The following is a 27,318-nucleotide window of genomic DNA, read 5'->3' as shown; positions in this document are numbered from 1 at the left end:
CGCAAAAAGTTTCCACTCACCCTTATCCTGGACATTTATACCAGGATGTATTTTCCTCGTTAAAACTCCAGAGTAGCTAAACTCGTCTTAGTTACCCTTTTTGTCAGCCCACTGCCACTGGCCTGCCCTTAGTGGGCGGCCATAGCAGTCAATTAAAATATCTCCTGGACAGTGTCTGAGTGAGTAGCTTGTATTCCAGGCCTACCTTTCTACGGAGTGAGGGGGCTAGAGACGGGACTGGGGCCTTAGCTCCTTCCACCCGGCTGTCCCCGCCACCCCCTTCAACTTTAGGTAGAGTCCCACAGACACTAATCGCAGCTTTCCTGTCACCATAGCGACAGGTGGGGAGAGAAAGCAAATTCTCCCTTTGGAACTACATCTCCCATCATGCACCCGGGCCCCAGGGTGCCGGGCTCAGCCTGAGGCCTGAGACCCGGGCCAACCCCGGGAGTCGGGAGGGGTCGGGTATGAGGAGCAGAGCACAGCGGATGGCCTCGCTCCCGGCCTACCGGGGAGGTCGCTGCCCCCTATAACCTACCAGGCCTCTCGGGGCCGATCTGCCCTCGGCACCGCCACATCGGGCCTAATATGGCCGCTCGTGCTGGGACTGGCCGGGTGCGCAGAGAGCCCGACCGAGGTCGGGGCCAGCGACTGCTCCCGGCATTCCTCGCGGGCGTGGCGTGGGCTCCCTTCCCCCATCTCCAGGTCCCGCGAGAGGGAGACCCTCGGGCTTTGAGGTGAGACCCGAGGCTCCACTGGCCCGTGCTGTGGCGGCGAAGGGCGGGGTCACCCCGGGCAGTGAGCCACTGGCCTCCGGGTAGCAAGGTGTGGAGGGGGAGCATTGAAAGGAGGAACCCTGCTACATGGCCTGCTCTATAAGGAGCCCTTTGGATTGAGGACATCATCAGCAGTGGAAGGGATTTAACTGGAGACCTGTCACTGTGGCAGAGCCTTCATTAGAGACAGATGGGGCTATCCATCAAGGAGGCAGGGAGAAAGGGCTGTAGCCCCAACAGAGAGCTCTGCGACAATGCATGTGCCTCATAAGTTCTTCCAAGGGTGTCTTTGCTGAGCTGTCGCCCTGCAAGGCTGATCACCTTTGGGAACTCAGCAAATGTTTGTTGATTGACTGATTGCAGGTAGAATGGCCCAGGGCTTGATTGAGGTGGAGCGGAAGTTCGTTCCTGGGCCTGGCACAGAGGAACGGCTGCAGGAGCTGGGGGGCACCCTGGAGCACCGGGTCATCTTCCGAGACAGCTACTATGACACCCCTGAGCTGAGCCTCATGCAGGCAGACCACTGGCTACGACAGAGAGAGGGTAGTGGATGGGAACTCAAGTGTCCTGGGGCAGCGGATGTCTCAGGACCCCACACTGAGTATGTGGAACTCACAGCTGAGCCTGCGGTTGTGGCCCGGCTCTGTGAGGTGCTGGGGGCTGAGATCCTGGGGGCTGGACATGTGGCTGCTGTGCTGGGCCCACTGGGGCTGCAGGAAGTAGCTAGTTTTGTGACTAAGCGTAGTGCCTGGAAGCTGGTGCTGTCCGGAGCTGATGAAGAAGAGCCATCGCTCCGGGTGGACCTGGATACAGCCGACTTTGGCTACGCTGTGGGTGAGGTAGAGGCCCTGGTGCACGAGGAGGCTGAAGTCCCAGCTGCCCTAGAGAAGATCCACAGCCTCAGCAGCATGCTCGGTGAGGCAGACAGGCCCTTCTGTGCTGTCCCTGCTTCCCACCTTCCTCTTCTGGATGAACCCGCTGGGCCAATTAGTGGGGCAGGGCCGTAGGGTTATTTCTGTAATAGGAGTCCTGTTAGCAATTTTCTAGAGGACCCAGTTTGCTTAGGGCTCTATCAAATCCAGCTCCCTCTTTCACAGTAGCTGTCTAATCTGGACTTAATCCTTCCATGTGTCTCTAATCTATTCCAGTTGTTCTGTCTCATTTAGCTTTCATACCTTTTGTCACTCCAGGGCCTGTTCAGTTCCATTTGTCAGTTCTCTGCTTCAGTCTTTCAATCCATCCTTCCTTCCCCCATCTCCCAGCCTCTCATGTTTACAACTACCTAGATCCTCATTTAATGTGTCCTGTTGGCTTTGAGTAGAAAGCAAGAACACCGTATTCATGTGACAGACAGCGGGACAAACATTGGTAGATATTTCTTTCCAGGCTTAGCTCCCTTGTAGACAGTTCATCTATACAAGTGTGGTGTTGTGCATCCCATGGGGCCTTACAGCCCTGGAATGCTGTTCTCGCCTCCTCAGCAAACATACTCTGAGTACCCTGCTATATGCCCAGCATGCTCCCTGCCACGAACAAGATGACACTGGCTTATCGTGCTCCACGCCACAGACAGGCTAGCATTTTGCGTGAATCCCACCCCGTGACTGTAGCTGCTTCTCTCCTCCCTTGGTTTCTCTCCGTGCTTCTCTGCACGTGCTTCATTACCAAGCTAATGAGCTTTGGCCTGCCTAGATGGGCTTTAATCTTGATTGGGGGACAGGAGCAATAATTGAAATGAGTTGATATTGAGGCACCCTCTGTCTTCATGGCGCCTGAGTGCCTCCACCATTTCTCCTTGCTGGAAAAGAGCCTCATGCTTGGCTTCCCAGCCGCCCTCTGTCTGAAATGGCCCTTTTAGGACCCACTTCCGCAGGCCAGGAAGGGAGTGGGCTGGGGGCTTCCAGAAGCTGGATAGGCGCGGTTCAGAATCTCAGTGCTGCCTTGGAAACCGCTGTCAGGTCCTGGCTGGGTGGGCAGGAGCAGAGTCAAAGCAATGTGGCTCTGTCTGGTTCTCCTCATTCTCTGTCTGCCTGTAGGTGTGCCAGCGCAGGAGTCGGCACCTTCCAAGCTGATCGTGTACCTACAGCACTTCCGGCCTCAGGACTATCAGCGCCTGCTCAAAGCCAACAGCTCCGGAGACAAGCCACCTGGGACTACAGATCCTGACAGTAGCCTGGGCTAGGGTGTCACCTCCTTGATGGGGCAGAGAGCTTGGGGCCTACCAGGCTCATTCCTGGGCTGTGCCGCTTCCCTTCCCACAGTGACTCCCCTCTCCAGCTCTGCCTGTTCCATCCCCCTACCCTCAGCTCTCCTTCCTTCTGGAGCTCTCCTGCTGCCTCCTCTCCCTCATCCGTCACATGCAATCTGTGGGCCGCCCCTCTCCCCTGGCCGCTAAGCAGCCTCCATTGATTTCCGCTCCTGTTTATAGGATTTCCACTTAGCTGTGATCAGTAGTTAAGCACAGGAAAATCCCTTGCCACCCCCCCCTCCCTTGGTCGATGCCATTGATTCTGCCAGCGGCTCCTAAACCGCCTTACAGCTGAGTTAGAGATGAAGGAAGGCAGCAGGGATTTCCCTGCCTTGGGGGGTGGAGAAGAGCAGCAAGTTGGGGAAGTGGGTGGGAATCCCTGTTAGAAATCTACAAATTCTGGGTTGATTTTACCACGGTGCCCTGCTCTGGCTCAGAGGGCAGAGTGCCTCCTGTGGAGTTTAGGGGCACATGTGCTCCTCTACCTGGAGAGGGGTGGAAAGAAAACCCCCCTTGGTTGAAACAAGCTCGTCAGGCTCAGGGGAAGATACATACTTCCTGTGTAAGAAGGCTCTTGCCTTGCTGTTATTCATATACGTTTTCTACCTCAAATATACTCAAATATGGCTTTCTCCCCTCAGACTTTATTGGGCTTTCCTTATTGGTGAGGGAAGGGGCAGGTATGGCAAGCACAGGACCAGAGCACCACCTGCTGGCGGCCCACGGGTGTAGGCTCCACGACGCTGGGGGCCTCCGGGTTTGGGACACAGGAGGATTTCAGGCTGCGAGTGGAGGCTCAGTTACTGCCACGTCTCCACAGGCAAGTTGTTCACCTCGAAGATCTCCTGCACTGACTGGCCAAAGTGGGTGTAGGTGAGGCGCAGCTTTAGCCGCAGGGGCGCCTAGGAACAGGAGAGCGGAGACCAGACTCAGCACTGGTGACTTCTCCCAGGCGTGGGCCTTACCCACCAGGGTTCCTGCAGCTCACCTTGTTAGGATTGAGGATTCTGAGGAGCTGGGTCATCGGAAGGCCACCCTGAGCTGGAACTGTGTCCCCACTGGGAGCCTGTAGCTGCAGCTGGAAACTCTGAACACAGGAGGTTGGGCAGAACACAGTGAGGCAGCTACCCTTCACACCCAGGAGTTCCAAACCCTCTCCTGTAACCCCGAGTGCTTGTCCCTGCACGTCGCTCCCTCCTCACCTCATTCTCTACCCCACCCACCTCCTCTACTCAGTGGCCTCTTCTGGAGTGCCCAGGCCACCTCCGAATCCTTTACAAACCTTGGGCACAGCAGCTTGGCAGATGAAGTGGGTGACATCACCCCCTGAGGTGTTGGTAGCGGTGACAGTGATTAAGAGCAAAGCAGGGGTTTCAGGGGGTCGAACGAAAGACAGACTCAGCTGTAGTCCTTCACGCTCAAACACTTTGAGATTTGGGATGGGAGCTAGGGTAGGGAGAGAGAAGCCACTCAGCCTAGGGGCTGAAGACAATGAGTTCATCCATTCGTTTGACAGAAGTGAGCACCCATTTGGGTGCAGGGCTCTGCCTGAGATGCTAGTGACAAAGTGGACAAGACGAGGTCCCTGCTGGAGCTTACAGTCCAGTGGGGGAGAGAAAAAATAAAGAAGAAAAACAAGATAGCCACCGACTGTGATGGGTGCCATGAAATTAATCACCTATGCCCGAGGAACTGGGAGGAGTGAACTGAATGGAGTGGGGGCCGGCACCTGACATTTCAGCTGAGGCCTGACGAGTGAGAGTGAGCTGGTCATTTGATGTGCTGGGAAATAACATTCCATGTAGAAGGAACATGGATTGCCAAGGGCTTGAGGTGAGGGGGTCTCAGGAGCTGAGAGGGGAAGTGGGGTGGGTAGTGGGAAAGTGTCTGAGATGGGCTGGGGAGGAAGCAGGCCCCACAGGCCAGGTAAGAAGTCTAGAACAAAGGGGCGACCTTGAGGGGTGTCCAGGAGGGGCCTGGCACCAGCTAATGAACCCATTTACCTACCAAGACGGGGATGTGATGGGGGGCACACAGCAGGGAAGAGGCCATAGGGACCTCAGTCCTGGCTAAGAAGGAGAAACAGCACATTTCCACCCCTCTTCTCTAATAAGACACCTCCCATCTCCCCTTGGCTGAGGTTTACCGGCTGGTGGAGGAGCACAGGGAAGGTCGAGGAGGTGTACCAGGGCACCTCCTGGGGAGGGGTCCAGAGGGCGTGGATGCTGGGCATCCTCAGAGGGGCCATCCAGGAGATCTAACAGATCCAAGAGCTTTGAGGCCTGGAGGAGAGGGCAGCAAGGTCAGGGCTGGGTATAGAGACCTGACCAAGTCCTCGTCCTCCCAGGGCCTCTGGCCTCCCCACCTGGGGCTCTGTGGGGACAGGGGCTGCTTCCAAAAGCCGGGCTTCTTCTTTGCTTTCCTTTGCTTCCTCATCAACCTGAGGGCCACCTCGCTCCACAAGAGGCATCTTTTCCAGGATGGCAGCCCTGAAAGGATGGAATGCAGGTGTGTCCCTCTGGGTGGACCCTGGGCTTCTCATAAGAGGCATGTGGGAGGAGGGGTAAGAACACGGAGAGCCCTAGGTACAGGGTGCGTTGGAAGCGACCCTATGATTTTCAAAGATGGTGCAATGTTGCTGGTTTTCAGATGAGCAAAGAGGGTTGGAAGCCAGCTTAGCTTCAGTGAATTGTGGGTGGGAGGCTCTGAGTGTAGATGAGGAAGGACCCAGGTGAGGACGAGACCCTTGTACCCAGGCAGGGGCTTTGGGGAGAGGGCAGGGGGCTGGGTCCTGGGCTGCAGTAGAGTACCCATCGCACCTCATGTGGTCGTACTTCCGGAAGAGCGTGTCATACTCCACAGCACGCTGCTGCAGCTCCACGTCCAGGCAGCTCCCGTAGATGGACACCACCTGGCGGATTCGGCTGGGCCACAGGGTGGTGTGTGAGTGGGAACGGCCGTCTGCCCCGCCCTTTAACGCCAGGAGGTGGTGGGGAAGGGAGAGGCCCCATGGAACAGGCCCCACGATACTTAGCTCAAAAGGAAGAACCTGAGGCTTGGGGGGTTGGGGGTGTGTGCCGGGAGAGAAACTCAGAAACTGGTGGGCACAGCATAGGGACATCTCTCACTGGAGGCACCAAGAAGAGGATCTCCGGGAGGGGCCGGGGCCCCTTCTTACTTGTTGTCCCCACGGAGCCGGGTGCTGAGCTTCATGAGGGCTGTGAGGGCGTATCCTCGGGTGGCCGGCAGGGACATATGGGACTGCAGCACCCTCTCCAGCAGTGCCAACACCTCCTCTTCCTCCACCTTCAGGAGGACACAGGTAGTGACCCTGGGGCCAGCCCTGCCTCCCCTGCCAAGACCCTCCTCAGTGTCCTCCCAAAGCAGGCTTCACCTGAAGGGGCTCGATCTCCTCACAGCTCCCTTCCAGCAGGAGGTCCCCGTATTCCCCGATGCACCAGGCTGCCACTTGCACCAGCGGTTGCTGCAGGGGATGAGAAACATGCTGGACCAGGGTCTGGGTCCCCTCCTCACCTCCAGACCCTGTGATATCCCTTTAGGCGGTGCAGAGATGATGGATTTTGCAAGGGTAGGGAAAGGGAAGGGCCTTGGCACAGGAGCAGTTAATGTTAGTTTGTGCCCAGGCTCTGTCCTGGCTCCTGGGCTTCCTCTGCTCTCTGGTGGCCAAGTGGCAGAACTACATGGCCTGACCACAAGGGGTGCAGGGAGGGTGAAGTGAGAGGGTTTCTCCCCCGAGGAAAGGGTGGCGGTTTCCGCCCACCCTACTGAGGTAATACGGAGAGGAGGCTATAGACACTGGCTGGCATGTGTTACTTCACTCAGCATTCCAGGTAATAATAAAACCTCATACATGCAGAAAGAGCTTTCATCCATCTCATTTGATCCTCAAGACAGCTCCCGGAGGTAGGCAGGGTAGAAAGCTGAGTGCGCTGAGCATAAAGAAAGTTCAATGGGAACCAGAGCCAGGACAGAAGCCCGGGTGTTCTAACTAAAACCAGGGCTCTGTCTCTGAGTGTCCCTCCACTAAGGAGATAGTTGTGACCTCCAGGGAAGAACAGCTGGGAACCAGGTGTAGGGAGCAGGTGGCCCAGTCAGGGCTGGGAGGGTTGGGTGGCCCTGGGCCTGGGTGGTAGGAGTGGTACCTGGGAGATATCTTCTGCCAGGGCGCAGTAGAGGCGGCGCACAGAGTAGGCGTGTAGCTCCTGGGCCCCTCCAATCAGCTGGGTCAGGTTGGCCACCGCGTCATCCCGCACATGGGCGCCTGCCTGGAGGGGGTGAAAGGGGCCAGGTCAGCGTGGTGAACCCCGCCGCTCCCGCCCGGCTTTCAGACCAGCCCCTGCCTCACCGTTGTCAGCACGCGCAGGATGGTGTCTATGTGCCACCGCTTGGTTGGGGCATACCTAGGGGACGTGGCTCATCAGTCCTGGTGCTGACCCTTCCCAGATTCCACCCTCTTTGTCTTCTGGGCACCTGTCACCTCACCTCTCTGCAGCCAGCAGGATGCCTGAGGCACAGTCGGCCCGCAGATCAGTGGGGCAAGACTGCAGAAAGCCCTGCAGCTCCTGTGTCATGGCTCGCACGTTGGAGCTGTTCACCAGAGCCAGGCTCAGCTCCAGGGCCCGCCTGGTAGGACAAAGACATGTCATCTCCCGACATGCCTCAGGCTTTCCCCTTTCCCAGGTACCTGTTGCCTCAGCCCCTGACTCCAGCTGCTTTGGGCTGGCCTGGGTCTTGGCCCCAGGTGCCGGGCCCTCTGCCCTGCCCTGTCGTTCCTCTGTCCTGCTCACCTGCTGAGGGAGGTGTCAGGTTCCTGCAGACATTCCACCACGGTGGGCCGGTGCCGCTGCACAGCACTGTGATCAGACTGCACCAGCCGCAGCAATGACGTCAGGGCTACGTACCTTGCCAGAGTGGGAGAGGCCCTATCATGCCATGGCTATCAACCCTCTCCCCACAAATCCTGCCCTGGGTATTGGGAGAAGAGGCAGGTGTATTGGGACATTGGGAGGAGGGCAGAGAGCCAGGGGCTCAGTGGCACAGCCCAGCCAGACACCTGGGACTATTACCTAATGTTCTTGTCACTGTTGAGCAGAAAGCGGCCAAGAATGTTGACAGCTAGAACCTACGGGAGGTGGAGGTTGGGGACTGTCAGGGAAGGAGCAACCTGTTCATTCAGGAGTGGGCACTGCATGGTACAGGATGATGGGGTGGGGAGGAGAAACCAGTGCACAGGACCTGTCTGCCTGACTGGGCTGGTGGGTGAGGCTACGGGGGGAAGAGGCTATGGGATTATACCCGCAGGCCAGCTGCAGAGCGGATGTCCAGGATGGTGAGCACTGTCTCAAACAGGACTGCGTTGCCCGCATTGCGGCTGGTGTCTGTGTTAGTGGCCACCTGAGTGGATGGGAGAGAAAATGCATCTATAGGGGACTTTGTCCTCTCTTCAGGTCTTTGAGAGGTCTCCAACATGTCATCCCTCAACCATCTAACAAAGTTCCTGAGCCCCAATCTGTGCAGGGGCTACCACATTGAGACAGAACGTGTAGTCCAAATGGAAATGGAGATGTGATTATACGGCCACTGCATGGTCAGTGGTCATGTGAGGGATGCCCGGGGCTGGTGGAATACAGAGCAACAGACCTAACCAGGGCCTCCTCCCCAGCCCCCAACCTGGGCCAGCAAGTCATTCATGGTCTCACTGCTCTCCTCGTGGTTCCGGCCCAGAATCCGAAGCAGACGAAGTATCTGGACCTAAAGTTGGGTTAAAGGTTGAGGAGTAAGGTAAGGAGTCATGGGGCTAAGGAGAGAAATCCATTAAGGAGAGCATTGTGAGGGACCTGGCTGGTTCCCTAGAGACTCCCTGCCCTGCCCCACCTCCACAGGTCCCTTGGGCCCTGGGAGGGGATTACAGGTGTGTGACACCAGGGGATTTGGGGACAAGCTTTTTTTTAAATTGTTACCAAGCTAGATTTTCTAACCTCTAGGCGTCTCCCTCCCCACACTGGTCCTGAGATGACCTGGGCAGTCCTGTGCCTGCCATCCTCCTTCCCAAGACACTGACTGAGCCAAAGTGTTCTCGGGGAGGTGACCACCGGCCATGGGCTTCTGGCAAAGCTCTCTGTTCCAGGAACACAGCAGGGAAGGGTCAGCCCACCTGCAGGAAGGGGTCACTGACTCCAGATATGCTGTGTTCTGTGGAGTATCCTGTCGTCAGCAGAGTTCGGAGGATCTGCACCAGCTGGGGCACCACCTAGAGGGAGGGCACAGCCTTACCTGGGCATCCTTCTGAATCCTCTCATCCTTCAGCCCCATTCCAACCCCACTGCCCCTCTCTTCTTGGACCAGGGCCTGCCTCTTCACCAGCCCACCTTTCGAAAGTGCTTGAGGGCTGCAGGGCTTCGTTCGCAGAGCTCCATGATCAGTGTGATGGTGCCCAGCAGGATGCCTGGGTGAGGTGGGGGAAGCGAATGGTGGGCCAGGGGCACAGGAGAGTCTACTGTGTGCATGTGTATGCACGTCCTAGCCTTCTCCTATGAGCTGGTGTTCCCGTCCCATTTTTCACTTGTCTGTAGACAGAGCTGAGGCAGGGGATGGGGAGCCCTGTGGCCTTACCATGGTGGCGTTCATGAAGCAGTTGGGCACAGGGTGGGAGGAAGACGGTGGAGAGCTCAGGGACCTTCCGGATCATGTGCACTGCAGTCAGGACAGCCTGCAGAGGTCAGGGGGCTCAGAGAGGGCAGAGGGCTCCCAAGATGGATCCCCCCAACTTCTACCACATGGCAAACACAGGACAGTTTCTGGAGGGGCAAGTGCCTGGAGCCCTACCATCTCACCTTCTTGCGCACATAGGGGCTGGGCTGCAAAAGCAGTTTCTCCACCTCAGTGGCCAGATCCCGGCACATCTCAGCAGAGCCCATGGTGCTCAGAGTGCACAAGGCCAGGCCTTGCACTGCCTGAGTCCCCTGGCTCAGGTCACTGCAGAGTGGGAAGGACGGTCCATCAAGCCTTGGGGAAATCCAGTCTTTCACAGAACCTACAGCAGGCAGCCCCTGGTATTTCCCAGTTCCCCCATCTCCCATCTCCCTGATTCCAAGTGCTTCCCAGAGCCCTCTCACTTCTTGATGCTGTTGGTAATGAGCAGGTGGGCATCCTGCCGCTCATCCAGCAGAAGCATGGCCCCCAGGTAGCCCACCCTCTTGTCTGTGAATCTGGGGGAGGCGATCAGTTTCAGGCACTCCATCTATAGGGAAGGGGGCAGACCAGGAAGGGGCAGGGGTGAAATCGGAGGCACTAACATCCCTTTCTATCTTCCTTCTTAATGCCACATGAACTTATAAGGGCACCATATCCCATCCCCCTCCCTTGAACAAGAGGAGAGGCTTAGGAGATTCAGAGTTAGTGGGTAGTTTAAAGACAATAGGAGTGGAGGAGGATGGGAGAGGAGAGGAGGAAGTGCCCTGGATGAGGCTGGTCAGAGCATGAAGGGTTCAGTCCAGTTGATGACCAACAGGGATTGTAATGGGGAAGGAGGTCTGCGGTGTACGCTGGAGGGTTCAGAAACTTTGTAGAATAAAAAAAAATCGGGGCACAGATACGTGAAGGGGTCCGAGACGCTGCCCCACCAGCCTCTCTCATCAAACTCAGAAGGGAGGCGTCCCTGCCCAGTACCTGTCCAAAGTGGGCGGGGTAGCCCAACATGTGGACGTAGAGCAGTTTGGCCAGCTGGCGGTGCCTGTGCAGAGGGTCCCCATCGCGGAAGGAGGCCCGGATGTGGGCGCACTCCTTTTGGATCACCTCTCGCTCCTGGGCCTGGGTCTTGGCCCCACGAATCTCCTCGATTAGATCTTGAACCTTCAGCGAAGGCACCAACATCCTGGGGGGCAGAGCCCGGGAATGGGGGGCTTTAACTTTCTCAGGCCAGGACTGTCTGGCCTTTCGGCCCAGTCTTGCCCTGGGCCAAGATCCTGAGGGCCTGGGTCCCACACCTGCTCTCAAACTGAGCCTACATTTATCTTTCTCCACGTGGGCCTCCAAACTCCGCCCCCTCCTCGCCGCCAGAGATCTCCATTACGCATGCGTCCCCGCCCCACCCTGCGCCGTTTGCTAGTGAGCATGCGCCGGAACCCCGCCTATTCCCCCTCAGCCCTCCACCTGGTTTCCCATCCCTTGCTTAGCCGTTCTTTTCCTTCCACGGCCCTGTGCTATTTCTTCCGCGGGATTCCTCCTGCGTGCACATGTCAGGCGGCCTCTGCTTCCCCGAACCAGGACGCCATCCCTGACGCCAGCCTCACCTGGCTTCTGGCTCAACTCCGTTCCTCTCCCCCCAGCGCTTCCTGGTACAGGGCCGGGCGGGGCTTGGTGCTTCGTCTGGTCCTTCCCTCTCCCCGCCCCCATCACGGGAACCCGCCCCTCCTCTGCTGCCCTGCTGAGCCTCTTGAATCCTCTGACCTCAGTCCTCTGGCTTTGGAGTTTAGGAGAAGCAGTTACTGATCCGCACTGTGGCGGCGAGACTGTCTCTGAGGCCTGGGGATCCCCAAGAAGGCTCCTCGGACATTCTCAGCACTCGGAGAGCCTCAGAGAGCTTGGGTTTGAAGCCATCGCACCCCAAAGGACATAACAGTCCCCCCCCTTTTTTGAACTTTTTTATTAATATATTTTTTTTTTGTTCAATTTCTTTGTATTTTTTTCCTGCAAGACTTGGTGTTGGCGGCACTGTTGTAGTTTAACTTCAATCCCAAATTCCAGGAAATAGAAATCAGAAGTAGAGGTTGAGAGGGGAGGAAGGAGAGAGGCAGGCCAAGGAGTAAACAGACTTTGACTAGAAAAAAAGAAGAGGATGTGTGTGGTGGGCATTCCCAGGCAAGGCCATTCCTTGAGGGAGGGGGTTGGCAGGCAGCTTGCCTCTGCCTCATGCAGGGGAGGGAGGAAAGATCCCCAGGGACCTTATAGTCCCCTCTTCCTTGGGCTTCCTGCCCCCAGGGGAAAAGCTAGAACCAGGGATCAGCCACCACCTCAAACAGGGCTCTCCACCCACCTCTCAGCCCCCTTTGCCGCCCACCTCTGCCCTGCCTGGAAGATGTGTGAGGGTGGCTTCCTCTGATCCCCTCCTTCTGTCGTTTTCCCATTTCACAACATTCCAGTGTGACGTGGGAAGGGACATAACCGACTTAGAGACTACTAAACTTGTCACAGCTCCTGCTGCCCTGTGAGTTCCTGTTATCGTCTGTTTCTGTTCCCCAGAACTGCCCCAACCCCCACTGCCACAACTGCCAGAGTTGGGGAGTGGGGTCCTTGCTCAAGTGCCTCTAACCCTCTGCTGTAGAAATGTCTTCTTCAGGCCCCTTAGAAATTTAATCGAAGGCCACAAGTGAGTCCAGACCAACCAAATAAATGTTTAGGGGAAGAGAGAAGGGTGCGAGAGATCAGTGGGCGGACTTGGCTGCACTGGACGTTTTCTTTCCTTACACATTGCTCTTGACATGGCACGCCGCCCTAGTGGGTTGGATGAGGGGCTGGCTGTTGAGGAAAGAAAGAAGGAGATGCTAGGGAGTCATCCTACTTTCCCTTTCCCTTATCTGCTTCAGGGAAGGATGGAGTTAGGCAAGAACCTAGCTCAGTGCTTGGAGGTGAGATAGGGTCCTCCAAGGTCAGAGATGGAGGCAGCACCTCCTCCAGCTTTTTCACTAGGCCTCAGAGGGACCCCAGGCCCCTTGGGTCAGGCTCCTACCACAGCTCGGCCAGTGCCTCACCCAGCATACAGTCCCCCCTTCTCCATTCTCTTCCTCCTTTCCACTCAGCTTCCAGAAGACTCCTCAGGACACCAAACCCCTCACCCTCATCGAAGTTCAGGTCTAAAGAAAAGGTGGGGAGGGTGTGGGGCAATGGTCTGACTTAGATTTGTGTGTCTCAGAGAAGAGAGCAACTCTGAGGAGAAAAGCCCTTCATATGTAAACAATCTAGAGAGAGAGAAGGGGTGGGGTGGGGAAGGGAGTGAGGAAGATGGAGACAGATCCAGAAGAAATGAGAGAGTCTGAAAGGGGAGAGGGGAAGGAAGAGCAAGAGAGGAAAACCAAGGGGAACAGAAAAGAAAGGAAGGGAAGGGAGAAGAGAAAGAAAGATAGGAGAAGAAACCAGGAGGAGGAAGGGAGAAAAAGGCAGGTCCAAGGAGTGAAGAGGCAGCAACCGAAGCCAGACTAGGCTGGGCAGGAGCCTCAGGTAAGGAGCTGGGAGAACAGGAACGCCAGGCTGAGGTCCAGGAGGGCCACGGCTCCCACCACCAGGGGATTGGCAGCTCCCTAGGCAGATGGGGGAAATGCAGTCTCAGTCCCTGAGGAAGAGGTCCAGTGACAGCTCCCATCTTCCTGCCCAGGCTGAGGTGGCAAAGCTGAAGGGTCCCAGCACCTCTCCTCAGTCTCAGGCGTGGGAGGATCTCTAGCCTTTGTTTTGGATTGCAAAACACCCCTCTTCTCCCAGGCAGGGCCCCACCTTCCCTCTGGCTCCCTCAAGTCAGGAACAGCCTTTCCTCTCTCCTCCCTCCTCTCCCCTCCCACCAGCATGTCACGTGGCCGAGGCAGAAGGTGCCTGGTCTTAGTAGCAGGCGTTGGCAGCAGCAGTGGTACTGCAGTAAAGCGAGAGGGATGAGGGGTGAGGATGTGGTTGCTAGGGAACAGGAGAAGGCCTGAACTCCAATCAGAGTAGAGGGTTCTGGGGAATCTCCGCCCCTCCTGGGTTTCTGTCTTCTTTCCTATTTCCCTTCTTCCCAGGAGAGGGAGGGAGAGACAGGGTAGGGAGGGAACAAGCTTTTCCTTTTTTATTTCTGGGCACCAAAGAGAGAAGGGGGGGAGGGGGGGGGGGGGGTGGAGTAGGAAACTGGTTGCTGAAATGATATGGGAGGAGAATAGGGAACCATGTTCTAGCTCCACCGTTAATTATTAGTTTGTAGCCTTGGGCCAGTTACTTCAAGTGCTCTGGGTCTTTCTCAAATGAGGGAGTTGGACCTGAAGGTCTCTTTTGGGATATGGGCCAGGATTGGGCAGGCAGAGAGGAAGCTGAGTCCAGATCAAAGCTCCTCAGGGGATCAGACAGAGGTCTAGACAGAATGAGAGGCAAGGCTTTGGGAAGAGGGGCCAGAAAGGAGCCAGAAAGGAGCCGAGACTCCGAGGGCACAAAGTGGGGACGGAGGGTGTCTCACCGGCTGGGCGGGCCTCTCGGTTGCAGCAGGCTCCTCAAGCTCTTCCATCAGGCACCTGGCTTCAGGACCCCTTGAAGACGGGCCCCTCAGGACTGGTGTGGCCCTGGGCTCAGGCTCCGAGCCCCCTGGGGTCCTCAGCTGGGGCAAGGGCTCTTCATCTTCCCCCTCCTCCTCTCGAAGACTTCCAGAACTGTCGCTGCGGCCTCCAAGGAGTGGGGAACTGTCTCTGGGCCCTGGCCCCTGCATCCCAGCCTCATCCTCGGCCTCATAGCCAGCTAGTTCCTCTGCCTGGTCACCTGGGCCCCCCCACTCCTCAGGCCAAGCTTTGGGGCTGGAGAAGGGACCCCGGTCCCCTCCAGGAGGCAGTGGGCTCCGGCAGGCAGGGTGTCGCCAGGGTTGGCGGGAGGAGGCAGGACTGCTGGGCAGTTCAGGGGAGCCCTCTGAAGGGGTCAGTCCATTCTCGTATACCCCAGGGCTGTCCTCATCCAAGGGCTCTGTGTCGGAACCTTCTGAGTCCTGTCTCGGTCTGTGGCCTGGGGCAGGGATAGCTAAGAATCAGAGGGGCCTAACTGGCCTTGAGCTGCAAAAGATACAGCTTTATCCCCCTGTCTGGGCACCTCCCAGAACTTTGATGTCCCCAGGCTTACAGCCTCTCATTGCAAGACCCCAACCCCCTAGTCATTCTTGCCCTGTTTCATAAATTCCCAGGTCCATTCTCCAAACAACCAGGCCCGACCCCCACCCTCCGTCCCCTTGGAGCCTCATTCTGTGGCTTTCCCATCCCCAGTCCCCTGCAGGGATTGCCCTCCCCTTTCCATGCCAGAGCCCCCACCAGCTCCCCAGGGACCCACCCCTGCCCCAGGCTGCCCATGCCTCACCTGGGGCCTCTAACATGGGTTGCAGGTCCTGGGCTATCAGTTTGGCCATTCGAGCTGCCTCCACAGCCTTCTCGGCGACACTGCTGGCTGCCACCGCCTTTAGAAGGGCATCTGCTGCCCTGTTGGGTTCCAGGGACAGGGACTTAGCAGACCAGCCCCCACTTCAAATTAGCCCCCCTCAGATACCCCAGCCCCCTGGCCCATGTCCCCACCACAATCCCCTGGATCTGAGCTCACCCCTGGAGTGCTCACCCTTGCTCACACCCTGCCAGCTGCTCTCCTTCCTGGCGGGCAGGGCCACTGGCTTTTGGCTTCTTCTAAAGCTGGGCTGAGCCTATGTCATCACCCCCCCCTTCACCCCCCCGGCTCCTCTCACACCCTTCCACCACTGCATCCTGTAGTAACACTTCTTCCAGCTGCAGGGGCCAGGCCCTCCCCGGCTGCCCGCCACTGTCGTTCCATTCCTGTCATGCTCCCTTCTCAGTGACAAATGAGACTTCACTCTCTTAGCACATCCCTCTGCAGTCACACCTGCTTGGTGCTTACAGGTTATGCCTGCCTGTCCTCTCTGCTGTCTGTACCTCCTGTTGTCATCAACTCCTCTCACACTCCCTGGGGGTGCACAGCCCTCTCTGGGGTCCAGGGCATCTTCCTGGACCTTAATCCTGCCCTCCTGGCAGCCTTGCCCGGCCCTGCCCCTTGTTCTGGGCTGCCCTCTCCCTCTGCTGGGAGCCTTTGCCTCCCTTTCCCTTACTGCTGCTAGCCCTTCTTATTATTTGTCCCTGCCTCCTCCACTGCAGATTTCCTGACCTGAGAATTTCACCTCTTGCTTGTCTTCACCCCTTCTGCTACCACACTGTCCTCCCTGCTTGGTCACTGCCACTGTCCCCTGTCCCGCCCCCTCCTTTCTGAGCGCTGGAACTGGAGTAAGGGTGGGTCCCCCCCTTTCTCCTATGATCTATTCCCTCTCCTGATAACATGCATACTTTCTCAGCATGGTGATTAGACCTTCTGGGTAAGCTCTTAGTCTCCCTTCCACAACCTCCTCCCATTCTGCCCTGCTCCATAGGTACAGGTCGCCTGGAAGCATTATCGATCCTTTCCCCACTGGGGTTTCCCAGTTCTCCTTCTGATGTCAGATGCTTCCTCAATTTTCCCTTCCCTTTCAGCCTCTGCTGTTAATCGTAGGTGCCTTGTAATCATTCATTCAGGTCTGTGATCTTGACTGAAGGTGGGGTACAAAGGAGAAGGAGATAGAGGTAATCAGACATCCTTGTCACGGGCTTGAATGGATCCAGACCAATGACTCCCTCTGGCCCCAGACCTGGTTTTGTCTGGCCTAGGAAGGCAGTCTGGGTATGCATATAGGGAGAAGGGTGGTGGTGTCCACTATAGCCTTTGGTCCACCTCTTCTCTATGTACCTTGGGAGATATGGTCAGCCTCCTCCCCTCAAACTTGGTGAGTCAAGGACGTTTAGAGCCTGTTTGGAGGGACTTCAGATAATGCTGTTCTTAGGGCTTTCAGAGTCTATATGCTAGCCCTGTCCTGAAACTGAGCTGGTCTCAGGATTTAGGGCAGGGGATGAGGGTCACAGTCTTGAGTTGCACTGAGTTCTACTGCAATACTGCCCAGAGCCTGTGTTTTTCAGTTTAGATGGTATGAATGATCAGGTCCTAGGCAGTAGACCCAGTCTGTGCTCAGGCATCAGGCCAGGCTCAGGCTACCTGGCAGAGGCACCTGCTGCTGAGGCTTTTCTGTATCCATGGCAGCTAGCAGCCAATCAGATTTGCCAGGCCTGTTGCTGGGGAGACCAACCAGCCTCCTCCCACTGCCTGATCCTCCAGCTACTGAGATCAGTTGTTCCTGCACATGCCGGCTCCCCATCTTTCTAAAGTGCTCCCTGGTGCTTGGCCCTCCCCCTTCCCGGGCTTAAGGCCCTGGGCTTTAACCACCCACACACTCAGATATATCTACAGATAGACAGTCTCTGGCTCAGGCATCTACTCTGGATATGACATGTTCACACACACACACACATTGTCACCCATTATACAAACTCACTGAAGCATATTTGGATGTATTTTGACCTCTGATCCTCTGAAACAGACTCAAATTTAAACAAAATCCTTTGCCCTCTCCTTTAAAGAACATCCAATCTATAAAAATTCATATATGTGAGTTGTATAAATCAGGGCCTGTGAATCTAATGAAAAATGGATTTTTGGCTTTCTTTAGGTCTTTGCTATCTAATCCAATAGTCACAAGCCGTATGTTAAGCACTTAAAATGTGGCTGGTCTGAATTGAAATGATGTGCTGTAAGTATAAAATACATATTAGATTTCAAAGACAGAAAAAAAAAGGGAATGTAAAATATCTCATTAATAATTTTATATTGATTATAGGTTGAAATGATAATATTTTGAATATATTGGTTTAAATAAAATATATTATTTAAATTTGTGTCATCTGTTTCTTTTTATTTTTTCCTATGGCTACTAGAAGATTTGAAACATGTATCTCACTTACATTATATTCCTACTGGATATTCCTGCTTTAAATAACACGGTTCCTGATGCACGGAAATGTAATCTGATTTACAGAAGGGAAATTTCATTTACTGGCAAGCCTCCTTTCCTCAAACCTTTTATTAGTTGAGTAAAGGGAGCAGAGGAGGCCAAGCTGAGAGGGGCTATCTTTTCAGGTGGATGGGTCAGCTGTGCAAATTAGACCTCCCCAAGGCCCAAGGCTGAAATGGTCACGGGACTGTGGGCAGGCTGAGATGTGGTTAGGAATGCACACTCCCTGTCTCTCTGCTCAGAGCTTCTGCTCCAGACCTGAGGCCTGGAGCCTGGATCAGGTGCAAGAAGAGGAAGACTAGGGACAAGTCTGAGGTCCAAGAGGTTTCTTGGGCCTGCACAAGACAGTGCTCATTGTTACTCCTACACACAGCAATGACACACATCCCCACAAAAGACACACTTACAGTCTAAGACGGCTTGCCTCAAATACCCAGCCACCCACATCCACCTGTAGCCTCAGATATAAACACCCCAAATATCCGAGGCTACAACTGCCTGGCCCTAGGCCTGTGCTTCCCCACCAGGCCCTAGGCCTTGGCTTTGGGTCTTGGTCCTCCTTTAGGCACTGTCTCCCTTCCCTGTCCCCAGGATACCTTCTCCCCTTAGCCCAGCTTTGGCCTCTGCACGGATGCCCACCTGGCAGCGGCGATCTCCTGGCGCTGGCGGGCAGTGCTCACAGCTCGACGGGCGCCCTCGACAGCCCGGTCCACCTTCTCCTTGACTTTGCCCCGCCGAAGGGCCAGAGGCAGGAGGCTGCGCACTCGTCCCCCGTGCACCAGCCGGTTGCGCTTGTACTTGCCCTCCTCTCGGGAGCCGTCGGGCCGGGTGGTGCGCCCGTAGCCGTGCCGCCGGTTGCCCAGCCACTCGCCCTCGTAGCGCAGCCCGTTGGAGCGCTGGCTCACCCCGTAGCCGCTGCGCCGGTCTGCGCACCATTCGCCCGCATACACCTCAGTGGCTGAGCCCTCGATGAGGGCGGGCGGCGCTGGGGCCGGGGGCCCGCTGGCCTCGGAGCCCGGGGGTCCTGTGCTGCCCACCTCGCTGCTCACCTCGCTGCGCAGGGAGCCCCGCTTGCTGCCCAAGGAGCTGCGGCGCCCGCCCGCCCGAAGCCCGCTGAGCAGCAGGGAGCGGCGGAAGAACCCGCCGGCCGCGGGGGTGCGCTTTCGGGAGGACGCGCCGTCGGCGTCCCCGGGCCCGGCCAGCACGAAGCCGCCCCGGGAGCCCGAGGCCGGGCTGCCGCCCTCGTCACCTGGCAGGGGCAGGGGCGGGGGCGGCGTCGGGGGGTCGCTGTGGCCCGAGTCCAGCGAGGTGCGGCGGGGCGAGCGCAGCAGCGCCGCCTGATGGTAGGGCACACTCTGGCGCACCCCGTAGCCGTGGCGCTTCCCAGCCTGCCACTGGCCCTGGTAGGTGCCTGCGGGCGGGGTAGGACCGGGAGAGACAGTCAGGACCCGCTGCTCCTTGCACCCCAGGCCCCAAGCACCCCTGGAAGCCTACGTGTCGGGTTGGAGAGGTGGGGGCAGTTAGCATGGAGGTTGGGGAAGGGCACTAGGAGCGGGGGACAGGCCAGGCTGGGTGGGAAGGCGTGGAAGAGCAGAGTGAAGACAGACAGGTAGCAGGAGATAGGTAGACTTGGGCAGTGCAGGTAGACAAGGGGAAGAGGGAGGGCCAGGCAGGCTGGTGTGTGTGAAGGACAGACAGTCCAGAGGGTGTGAAGGACAGGTTGACGGGGGTGTAGGAGATAGTCACGTGACAGGCAAACAGCACTAAGAAGGGCAAGCTGACTGAGGAAATGTGGACAAACAGGTAGAGCAGAGGTGTTAGGGACAGGCAGGTGGAGAGGGGAGGTGTGGGGGGCAGGCAGACAGGGGGTGTGTAAGGGTCAGGTAGATGGGAGGTGGGAGGACCAGGTGAACAGGGGAGGGGTGAAGGCAGGCAGATTGGGAGATGGAAAAGCAGGCAGGGGGCAGACAAATGAGGAAGGCGTGTGTGATGGTGGGAGGAGAGGGAAGAAAGATGGGCGCCGGGGTTGCAGATCGCTGGGGAAGGCGTCTAGGAAAGCAGCGGGCAAGGGGGCCCATGGCTGGGGAAGGCGCAGGCGGGACAGGCCGACGGGGAGGCGCACGCGGACAAGCAGACAGACAGTAGTGGGTCGGGCCCCGCACCTCCGTCGGAGTAGGTCTCGGTGCCGTAGCCGTCCTGGAAGCCGTCCTTCCAGAGCCCGGCGTAGCGCAGGCCGGACACGCTCTCCCACACGCCGCTGCGCCCCTTCAGCCCGCCCAGCCACTCGCCGCGGTACGTCCAGCGGCTCTTGCGCTCCACGCCCAGCCCTTCGCGCTTGCCGTGCTGCCAGTGGCCCTGGTAGCTGTGTCCGCCGGGCCCCGTGAAGACGCCCAGTGACTCGAAGCCGTGCGCCCAGCAGCCGCTGTACTCGCCCTGGGCGCCGGGCCCCGTGCACACGCCGTAGCCATGTGCCCGCCCCGCCTCCCAGCCCCCCACGTAGCAGCCCCCGTCGTCAAAGTCGAACTTGCCCCCGGGGGACATGCATGTAGTTGGCGCGGCCTCAGCCCCCCGGCGGCTCACCGCATCCTGGGGCTGGAGAGCCGGCTGGGGGCCTGGGAGCCGGGCGAGGCCTGGGGGCGGGGGCAGTTAGACCGGGGCCGGGCGGGGGGGGCCCCAGCGCGGGCTGGCAGGGCCGGACCCTCATCCTGAGTGGCTGCGGAGAAAGAGGGGGGAAGTGGCGAGCGAGGCCCCTCCTCTTCGCCCGCCGCTCCTTGGCCCAGTGGCTCAGGGGCACCAGAACCGCCCCCAACCCCCCCACCCTTCGCCAGCGTCTTCCAGCAGCTCCCAAGCTTTGGAGGCTCCCTCACCCCTCCCTTCTTGTAGAGGGCCCCTCCCAGGACTTGGGGTCCCGATCCCAAGCGGGAGTCCCACTTCTCCAATCTGGAACCCCAAAGTGTCGAGTGTGGATGGCAGTTTGGGGGTTGCTGAGAGGGGGGCTGGGCAGAGTCGTAGGCCACCCGCTTCCCTAGCTGCTGTCAGGAGCCCTCTGCCCCGGGGTCTTTGGCTTCCCAGGCAAGGAGGGGTGTGAAGATGTAGGGGGAGATCGGAGCAAGGTGGGCAGAGGGTTTGGTGGGGGAAAGGATGGGGATGGGGAGGCTCTGCTGGGGAAAGGCAGGGGTGAGGATGGGCAGACAGGCGGAAAGGATGGGGCAGGTTACTCACCATGTGGGCTGGGGCTCAGGCTGCCTCCCAGGCACAGCATCCATGGCTGGATAGCTCCACTCCCACCTCGCCCGGGCAAGCCAAGCCCCCTCCCCTTCCGGAGAGACTGCTCCAACCCAGAGAGCTAAGGTGGGGGAGCCGCAGGAGAGTCCCCTTTCTCCCCAGCTGGGAGAGCAGGCGGTGGAGGGGGGGCGTGAGGTAGTGACAGGGGTGGGGGGAGACGAGAATAGCGTAGGGGAAAAAATCTGCCTTGGATAGGGAAGAGGAGCTGGGAGCTGGATGGGAAGGGAGAGGGGGCTATCAAGAGGGGGTGTTTTTATTATTTTTTTCTTCTTATGGTTGGGAGAGGAGAAAAAAAATCAAAATTCTGATTCCATCCCAGCACAAATCAATGTTTGCTCCATCCCAGCATCACGGGGGAGGCTGGGCCAGGCAGATTTAAAGGGGCAGGGAGAAGAGAGGAGAGGAGAGGATGGAGAGAGGAGGAGGCGATGAAGAGCCAGTGGCGATGATAGTGGTGGGGGGTGGGGGGAGAGACCAAGCAGAAAAGCAGGGGTGCCTGCTGAGCCTACGGGGAGGGAGGAGGCAGGTAGGAAGGAGAATGAGAGGCACAGGGACCCCCAGAGTGCAGAAAAACCCTGGGAAGCAGGCAGGGAGTGGGGTGAGGCCGAGGGGAGGGGAGGGGAGAGGAGCAGAGCCAGGGGGAGGAGACTGAGCTGAAGATGGGGAGGCTGGGGGAGGCCGAAGCCAGGCGGGGGAGGAGAGATGCTGGTGAGGCCGGGAGAGGGCGAGAGGAATACAAAGAAAGAGGTGCAGGGGTGAGAGCTAAGGAGGGAGGAGATGCTGCTGGAGAGGGAGGGAGACCCATTCTGGGATTGGTGAGGGATAGCAAGGAGGAGAGAAGCAGGGGAGGAGAAGGAGGGAGGAAGAAATAGATATGGAGACTGAGCACAGTAAGGGCTGTGAAGGGAGAGAGAGAGCTCTGCACAGGGAAGGGCAGGCATGGGCATAACAATCCCGGCAGGAAGAGCCCTAGCAGAGGCAGGAGGGCCGGAAGGGGTATTTATAGGGCTCTGGGGAGAAGGATGAACCTGCCAGCTGCTTGGACTGAAGCCAGGGAGCCTTTGGGCGTGGATGCTTGTGTCTACTGAGTCCACCATGGTCCCTAAGAAAATGCTGCAGGGGAACCAGGAGGCTCCCCCACCTGCACTTTCTGGGGGAGCTTGAAATGCAGCCTAGCCAGGAAGTCTGGCCCCAGCAGTGCTTTCCCAGGCCTTGCCGTCCTCCACCCCCCACCAACTCCTTCTCCCTGGGTTGTCCCTCTGAAAAGGAGGGGTGGCATGAGGAGTATATTGTTTGTGAATGGGGAAGAAGGTCATGCCTGGAGGGACCGTAAAAATCCTGTGGGTTTGGGGTTTGGAGTCACCTCTTTTGCAAATCTAGAGGCAAAGACGCATACGCATCTTTGGGTGGACCCTTATTGCCTAGGACTCCTTCAGCCTGCACCCGTCCCCAACCACTCACCAGAGGGGCGGCACATCCTGGGCCTTGCTGTTTACAGACAGAAGTAGGCACAGACTGGCTTCCCGGCCCCTCAGCTTACTTACATGCTGCCTCCTCACTGCCTCTAAGCATATGGGAAGGAGGTCGCTGTCCAATGACACACCACGGGGTGAATAGTCAAATGTACTCAATTGCTTTTATTTTCATACAAGGTCTGGTCCACCCCATCCTTTTACAAAGAAGAGAACTGAGGCCCACAGGGGAAAGTCACTCACCAGAGGCCACACAGCAGAGGTGGCAGAGCTCAGATTAGAACACTAGACTTCAGTTTTGAGCCTCGTAATTCCTCCCAAGAGTCCACGTACTTGGGAACCTCCCTTCGACTCAGGAGCTCCATTTTGAGTAGTGTGGTGAAATAAAGAGCATGAGGTTTGGCATAAAAAGGAATTTCCCTTGCACTTTGTTTTCCTAAAGGTGGATGCGAGGTTGGAGAAACATGTAAATTTTAAGCCTCCTGGTCAGGGACCACATCTTCTAAGTGCTTAGCATGGAACAGGGCATCTATGGGCCCACTTGGGACAAGACTGGTGGTAGAGAAGACCTTCTTTCCTTCCTTCCTCCATTTCTTCATTCACCCAACATTTACATAGTTTACTGTGTACCAGGCATGTTTCCAGGGGCTGGAGATGAACCCTGTGAACACTGTGGTGCCTGCCCTCACAGAGCTTACTATCTAGTAGAGAAGACAGACAACCAACAAGCAATTCTAGTGTCATTAGTGCTATGACAGGTTCATGGGATAGAAACAGGGAATAGGGATGGGGTCTAACTGAGGCTGGCTTCCTAGGGAAAGAGGCACTTGAGATGAATCCAGAAGGGAGTTCTAGGACAGACCCAGCTGCATCAGGTCGCTCACCCCTAGATATTCAGGCCTGCCTTCTCGACACAGTGCCTTGTCCTACTCAGTCCCTAAGATCCCCTTTTTCCCCAAGAAAGGAGGAAAACAAGAAAAGAAAAACCAAGTTATGGGCCTGGGGAGACCTGTGCCCAGTTCTTTAAGGAGGAAGGGTGGCAGGGGTAACTGGAAGGTGGGAGTGATGCCTTGTTGGTGGAGTGACTCCACGTGGAATTCTAAGTTGCAAGTCAAGCTGTGGGGTCAGATGAAGCCCTGAAGAAGTCGCTGATGGAACTGCCCTGGAACACGTGGGACACACAGCCCCAGCCCCCAGGCCTTCCTGGGGAGGCAGCCTTCCAGCCCCTGTCTGGTCTGTCTCTACAGGTCCTATAATATCTTCTCTTAGGAAAGAAGGTGCACTGGTTTGTTTCACCACACGTTACCAATGTCTGGCGGTCATAGAAAAGGGAACCAACATGACGAGGGGCAGCTCTGCGCTTGGAGCCAGCAGTGTTTGGCTTTCCACGTGCATTGCTTCATTCAGTCCTCACAACAGAACTGAAACTGTGAGCAGTCCAGGCTGGAAGCCAAGAGCTGGGCTTTCAAAGCTGGACAGACCTCTGTCTGAATCCTGACTCTACTGCCCTCTCGCTGGGTAAACCTGACACATTCGCTAACTTTTCTGGGCTGCAGTTTGCATGTCTCTAAGATGGGAATACCGTAACCTACTGCAGAACTTATTGTGAGGGTTGAAATGACCATGGATGAATAGTTTGTGATAATATATGCTGGGAAACCACTTGGCAAAGCACCTCATGCCTAGTAAATGGCCAGTAAATGGTGGTTGAAAATTAGGTCGGCATCATGCCAGTTTTATAGGTGAGGAATCTGACACCCAAAGTTAATCTGCTCAATGTTGCAGAGCTAATATATGGCGTCCTTGGAGTTGAATGTATATCAGACTCCCAAGTTGGCATACTTTAATAAATGTAATTTTTGGGGCCTATTTATAAAAGTAAAACATGCTCATTGTAGAATTAGGAAAATAAAGCACAATATTAAGAATAAAAATCACCTATACTCTCACTGCATAATGAATACTTTGGTGTATTTTCCTATAGTCTTCTCTTCTATGTACTTTCTATTTAACATAATTAGTTAAATGCTGCATATACAATTTTGTATCCTCCTTACTTGCTTTGCCTTATATTGTAAGCATTTTTCCATTTCATTAAAACATTCTTGAATTTTTAATGGCTGCATAATATTCCACTGTTTGGACGCAGCATAATTTGTTTAACGATTCTCGCAAAGCACTTTTATGCCGTTTGCACAGTTTTTGCTATTAAAAATTAACATCTTTTATACAGATCTTTGAATCTCTGATGCTTTCTTTTAAAAACGTTTTATCATAGAAAATTTCAAACATGTACCAAAGTAGACAAAAAATAAAATAAAGAACGCTCATGTACCCATCAGCCAGCTTCACCAATGATCACTTTGGACTAATCTTGTTTTCTCCTCTGCCATTTATTTCAAATTCCAGGTATCATGTTATTTCAGTCTATTGATTTCTTGAAGTTGGATTCTTTTTTTTTCGGTAAGGAAGATTGGCCCCAAGCTAACCTCTGTTGCCAATCCTTCTCTTTTTGCTAGAAGAAGATTGTCACTGACCTAATATCTGTGCCAGTCTTCCTCCACCGTGCTTGTGGGATGCCACCACAACATGGCTTGATGAGCGGTGTGTAGGTCCATGCCAGGGATCTGAACCCATGAATCCTGGGCTACCGAAGCAGAGGGCATGAACCTAACCATTATGCCACTGGGCCAGCCCCTATGGATTCTTAACAGTAGAATTACTGGATCAGAGGACAGAGACACTTTGTAAGATTTTGGATTTATTTTGCTAGAATCACTTACAGAAAGGTTATACAAACTTATACACTCATCAATTGCACTTGAGAGTGTTGGTCTTATTGCATCCTGACCTGCATTGACCTTTAGTTGTAACACGCATACACACACACACACACACACACACACACCCCTTTTGCCAGCTTGGCAGGTGAAAAGTGCTTTCTTCATATACATTTGTTTGACTCATTGCTGGGCTTGTACTGAGAAGGCACTGGTGACTACGTTGGAGCAGAATCTCCTGAAGAACCCCTAGGAAATGTGCTGATACCTCCTGGGGACTCCATTTGGGGCCTGTGGGGTGGGGAGTTCATCTTCCAGCTGTGCTGGGAGCAGCTAGCTTCCCACAGCCGCCAGAGCAGAGAGCAACTTGGAAAGATCTCCTGCTTCATCCATGGGCAGCCACCAGGGGGCAGGATGGGGCCAGAGAGCCTAACGGTGGGAATGAGGGTAAGAATGGCCGCAGCCAGACTGCATTTCCTCTGTCTGGCCACTGCCAGCTGGACACACATCTCCCCTTTGCTCCTCAGATCATGATTCCAGAATGTTCTGTCGTGCTGTCCTGCCCTGCCTGACCACCCCCGCCTCTCACTGCTTCCAGGTTTGGCTTGCTTAAAAGGGAACGGGTGTTGGAGAACTCGGTTCTCTACCCTCTCTGTGGGACAGGACTCACTATGTAGCAGGATTTTTAACCTGAGGTCCATGGACTGTGGGACTCAAGGACGGGCCTTAGGGACTGTGAATCCTCTGAAAATGGGCAAATGGGGCATGGATATCCATTTTTCCCTCTGGGGAGAAGACAGTAAATTTTGTGAGATTCTGAAAGGAGGATCCATGCTCCCAAAGTCCAGTATCTTCTGGTACCTCCCCCTCCCTCCTAAGCCCATCTACTTCCTATGGTGGCTGCGAAGGGAGCAGCTTGGTGTTGGAAACAGGGCGATCTTGGTGGCTAGGCTAAGGGATTGGGCCTTCAGCATCCTCCAAAGATGCTCAGAGAAGGAGCCTGGATCTTCCCTGGGTGGGACGGGTGGAGAAGGGGAAGTGGGCAGTACTCTACCACCTGCACAGACAATGGGGTGCTACTAGATTTGGGTGCACATATGTGTGGTTTAAATGACTGGCTCGGGGAGCAGAGGGGATGGGGAAGGCACTCTGATCCCCGGCCGGTGGTCTTGGTGCCTGTACCTCTGAGCCATGGGTGGTGGCAGCAGTAAGATGCCCAAGAGGGAGAGACACCAGCCAGTCTACTTTCTAGTCAGGCACTGCTCAGTCTTATTTCACCACAGCTTGCTCTAAGTCGTAGCCCCTGTGCATGTGTGGCTGGGCGGTGGGGTTAGGATTTCCGGATTCTCAGAGCAGTATAGATTGGCCCTAGGGCAGAAAGAGGAGCTGGGGGCTTGCACAGGCTGAGAGTCAAGGCTAGAGGCATCCAGCACAACAGATTTGAAGGAAAAAGCCTGAGCATTCCTGAATCCTCTACTAGTACTCTGGTTTCTCTCCTAACAATGGTTTATATTTGTACGTAAAGATAACCTGAAGATACAGCCAATTGCGATAGGTACCCACATCCCTGTTTGGCAGCTGCATGAAGAGAAGGAGGCAGCCAGAGACTTAGTGATTCAACTACAATTATCACACGTATGTGAATACAGGACACTCGGCTTTAGGCTTCTTAGTTTCTTTTTTTAATTTTTTATTTATTTTTATTTTTATTCTTTTGAGGAAGACTGGCCCTGAGGTAACTACTGCCAGTCCTCCTCTTTTTTGCTGATGAAGCCTGGCCCTGAGCTAACATCTGTGCCCATCTTCCTCTACTTTATATGTGTGACACCTACCACAGCATGGCTTGCCAAGCAGTGCCACGTCCGCATCCGGGATCTGAACCGGTGAACCCCAGGCCGCCAAAGAGGAACGTGTGAACTTAACCGCTGTGCCACCGGGCCAGTCCCTAGGCTTCTTCGTTTCTGATGCTGCCTCTGGATTCAGTAGTTCACCCATCTTATTTTCCAGGGTGGAATTTCACCTCGTGCGGCTGTAACTTGCAACTTCTCACGGAACCTCCTTATTAAATGGGAAATTAGCACATGTTAAA

The 27,318-nt window shown here is 55.9% G+C and overlaps 3 protein-coding genes across 4 annotated transcripts; 1 reads left to right on the top strand and 2 right to left on the bottom strand.

Moving 5' to 3' along the window:
• The first annotated feature begins 432 nt into the window (after positions 1-432).
• Positions 433-3,499, top strand: THTPA (thiamine triphosphatase). The gene is made up of 3 exons (XM_046653758.1): positions 433-737; positions 1,140-1,691; positions 2,813-3,499. The coding sequence occupies exons 2-3, from the start codon at positions 1,145-1,147 to the stop codon at positions 2,956-2,958; spliced, it is 693 nt and encodes a 230-aa protein (XP_046509714.1). The 5' UTR covers positions 433-737; positions 1,140-1,144; the 3' UTR covers positions 2,959-3,499.
• Positions 3,500-3,648: 149 nt separating this feature from the next.
• Positions 3,649-11,400, bottom strand: AP1G2 (adaptor related protein complex 1 subunit gamma 2). The gene is made up of 22 exons (XM_046653754.1): positions 11,337-11,400; positions 10,714-10,918; positions 10,161-10,285; positions 9,879-10,020; positions 9,658-9,754; positions 9,414-9,490; positions 9,200-9,295; positions 8,716-8,796; positions 8,341-8,439; positions 8,112-8,167; positions 7,833-7,946; positions 7,528-7,668; positions 7,391-7,445; positions 7,188-7,310; positions 6,419-6,508; positions 6,203-6,330; positions 5,844-5,948; positions 5,390-5,513; positions 5,171-5,306; positions 4,307-4,470; positions 4,013-4,111; positions 3,649-3,926 (listed from the first exon to the last, which is right to left on the bottom strand). Exons 2-22 carry the CDS (start codon positions 10,915-10,917, stop codon positions 3,825-3,827), a joined length of 2,358 nt encoding a protein of 785 aa, XP_046509710.1. The 5' UTR covers position 10,918; positions 11,337-11,400; the 3' UTR covers positions 3,649-3,824.
• A 112-nt stretch (positions 11,401-11,512) lies between these two features.
• Positions 11,513-20,233, bottom strand: JPH4 (junctophilin 4). Of its 2 annotated transcripts, XM_046653757.1 has the most exons (5): positions 19,855-20,233; positions 18,332-19,103; positions 15,115-15,233; positions 14,237-14,769; positions 11,513-13,340 (listed from the first exon to the last, which is right to left on the bottom strand). In XM_046653757.1, the coding sequence occupies exons 1-5, from the start codon at positions 20,231-20,233 to the stop codon at positions 13,257-13,259; spliced, it is 1,887 nt and encodes a 628-aa protein (XP_046509713.1). In that variant the 3' UTR covers positions 11,513-13,256. The 2 variants fall into 2 exon arrangements, with proteins under 2 accessions (XP_046509713.1, XP_046509712.1); XM_046653756.1 differs by lacking the exon at positions 11,513-13,340 and having other exon boundaries at positions 13,868-14,769.
• Between the last annotated feature and the right edge of the window lie 7,085 nt (positions 20,234-27,318).

This window comes from Equus quagga, chromosome 2 (assembly GCF_021613505.1).
Source record: "Equus quagga isolate Etosha38 chromosome 2, UCLA_HA_Equagga_1.0, whole genome shotgun sequence".
Classification (NCBI taxonomy): Eukaryota; Metazoa; Chordata; class Mammalia; order Perissodactyla; family Equidae; genus Equus; species Equus quagga.
The sequence above is the reverse complement of the archived record's forward strand: the minus strand, read 5'-3'. Positions and strand labels throughout refer to the sequence as shown.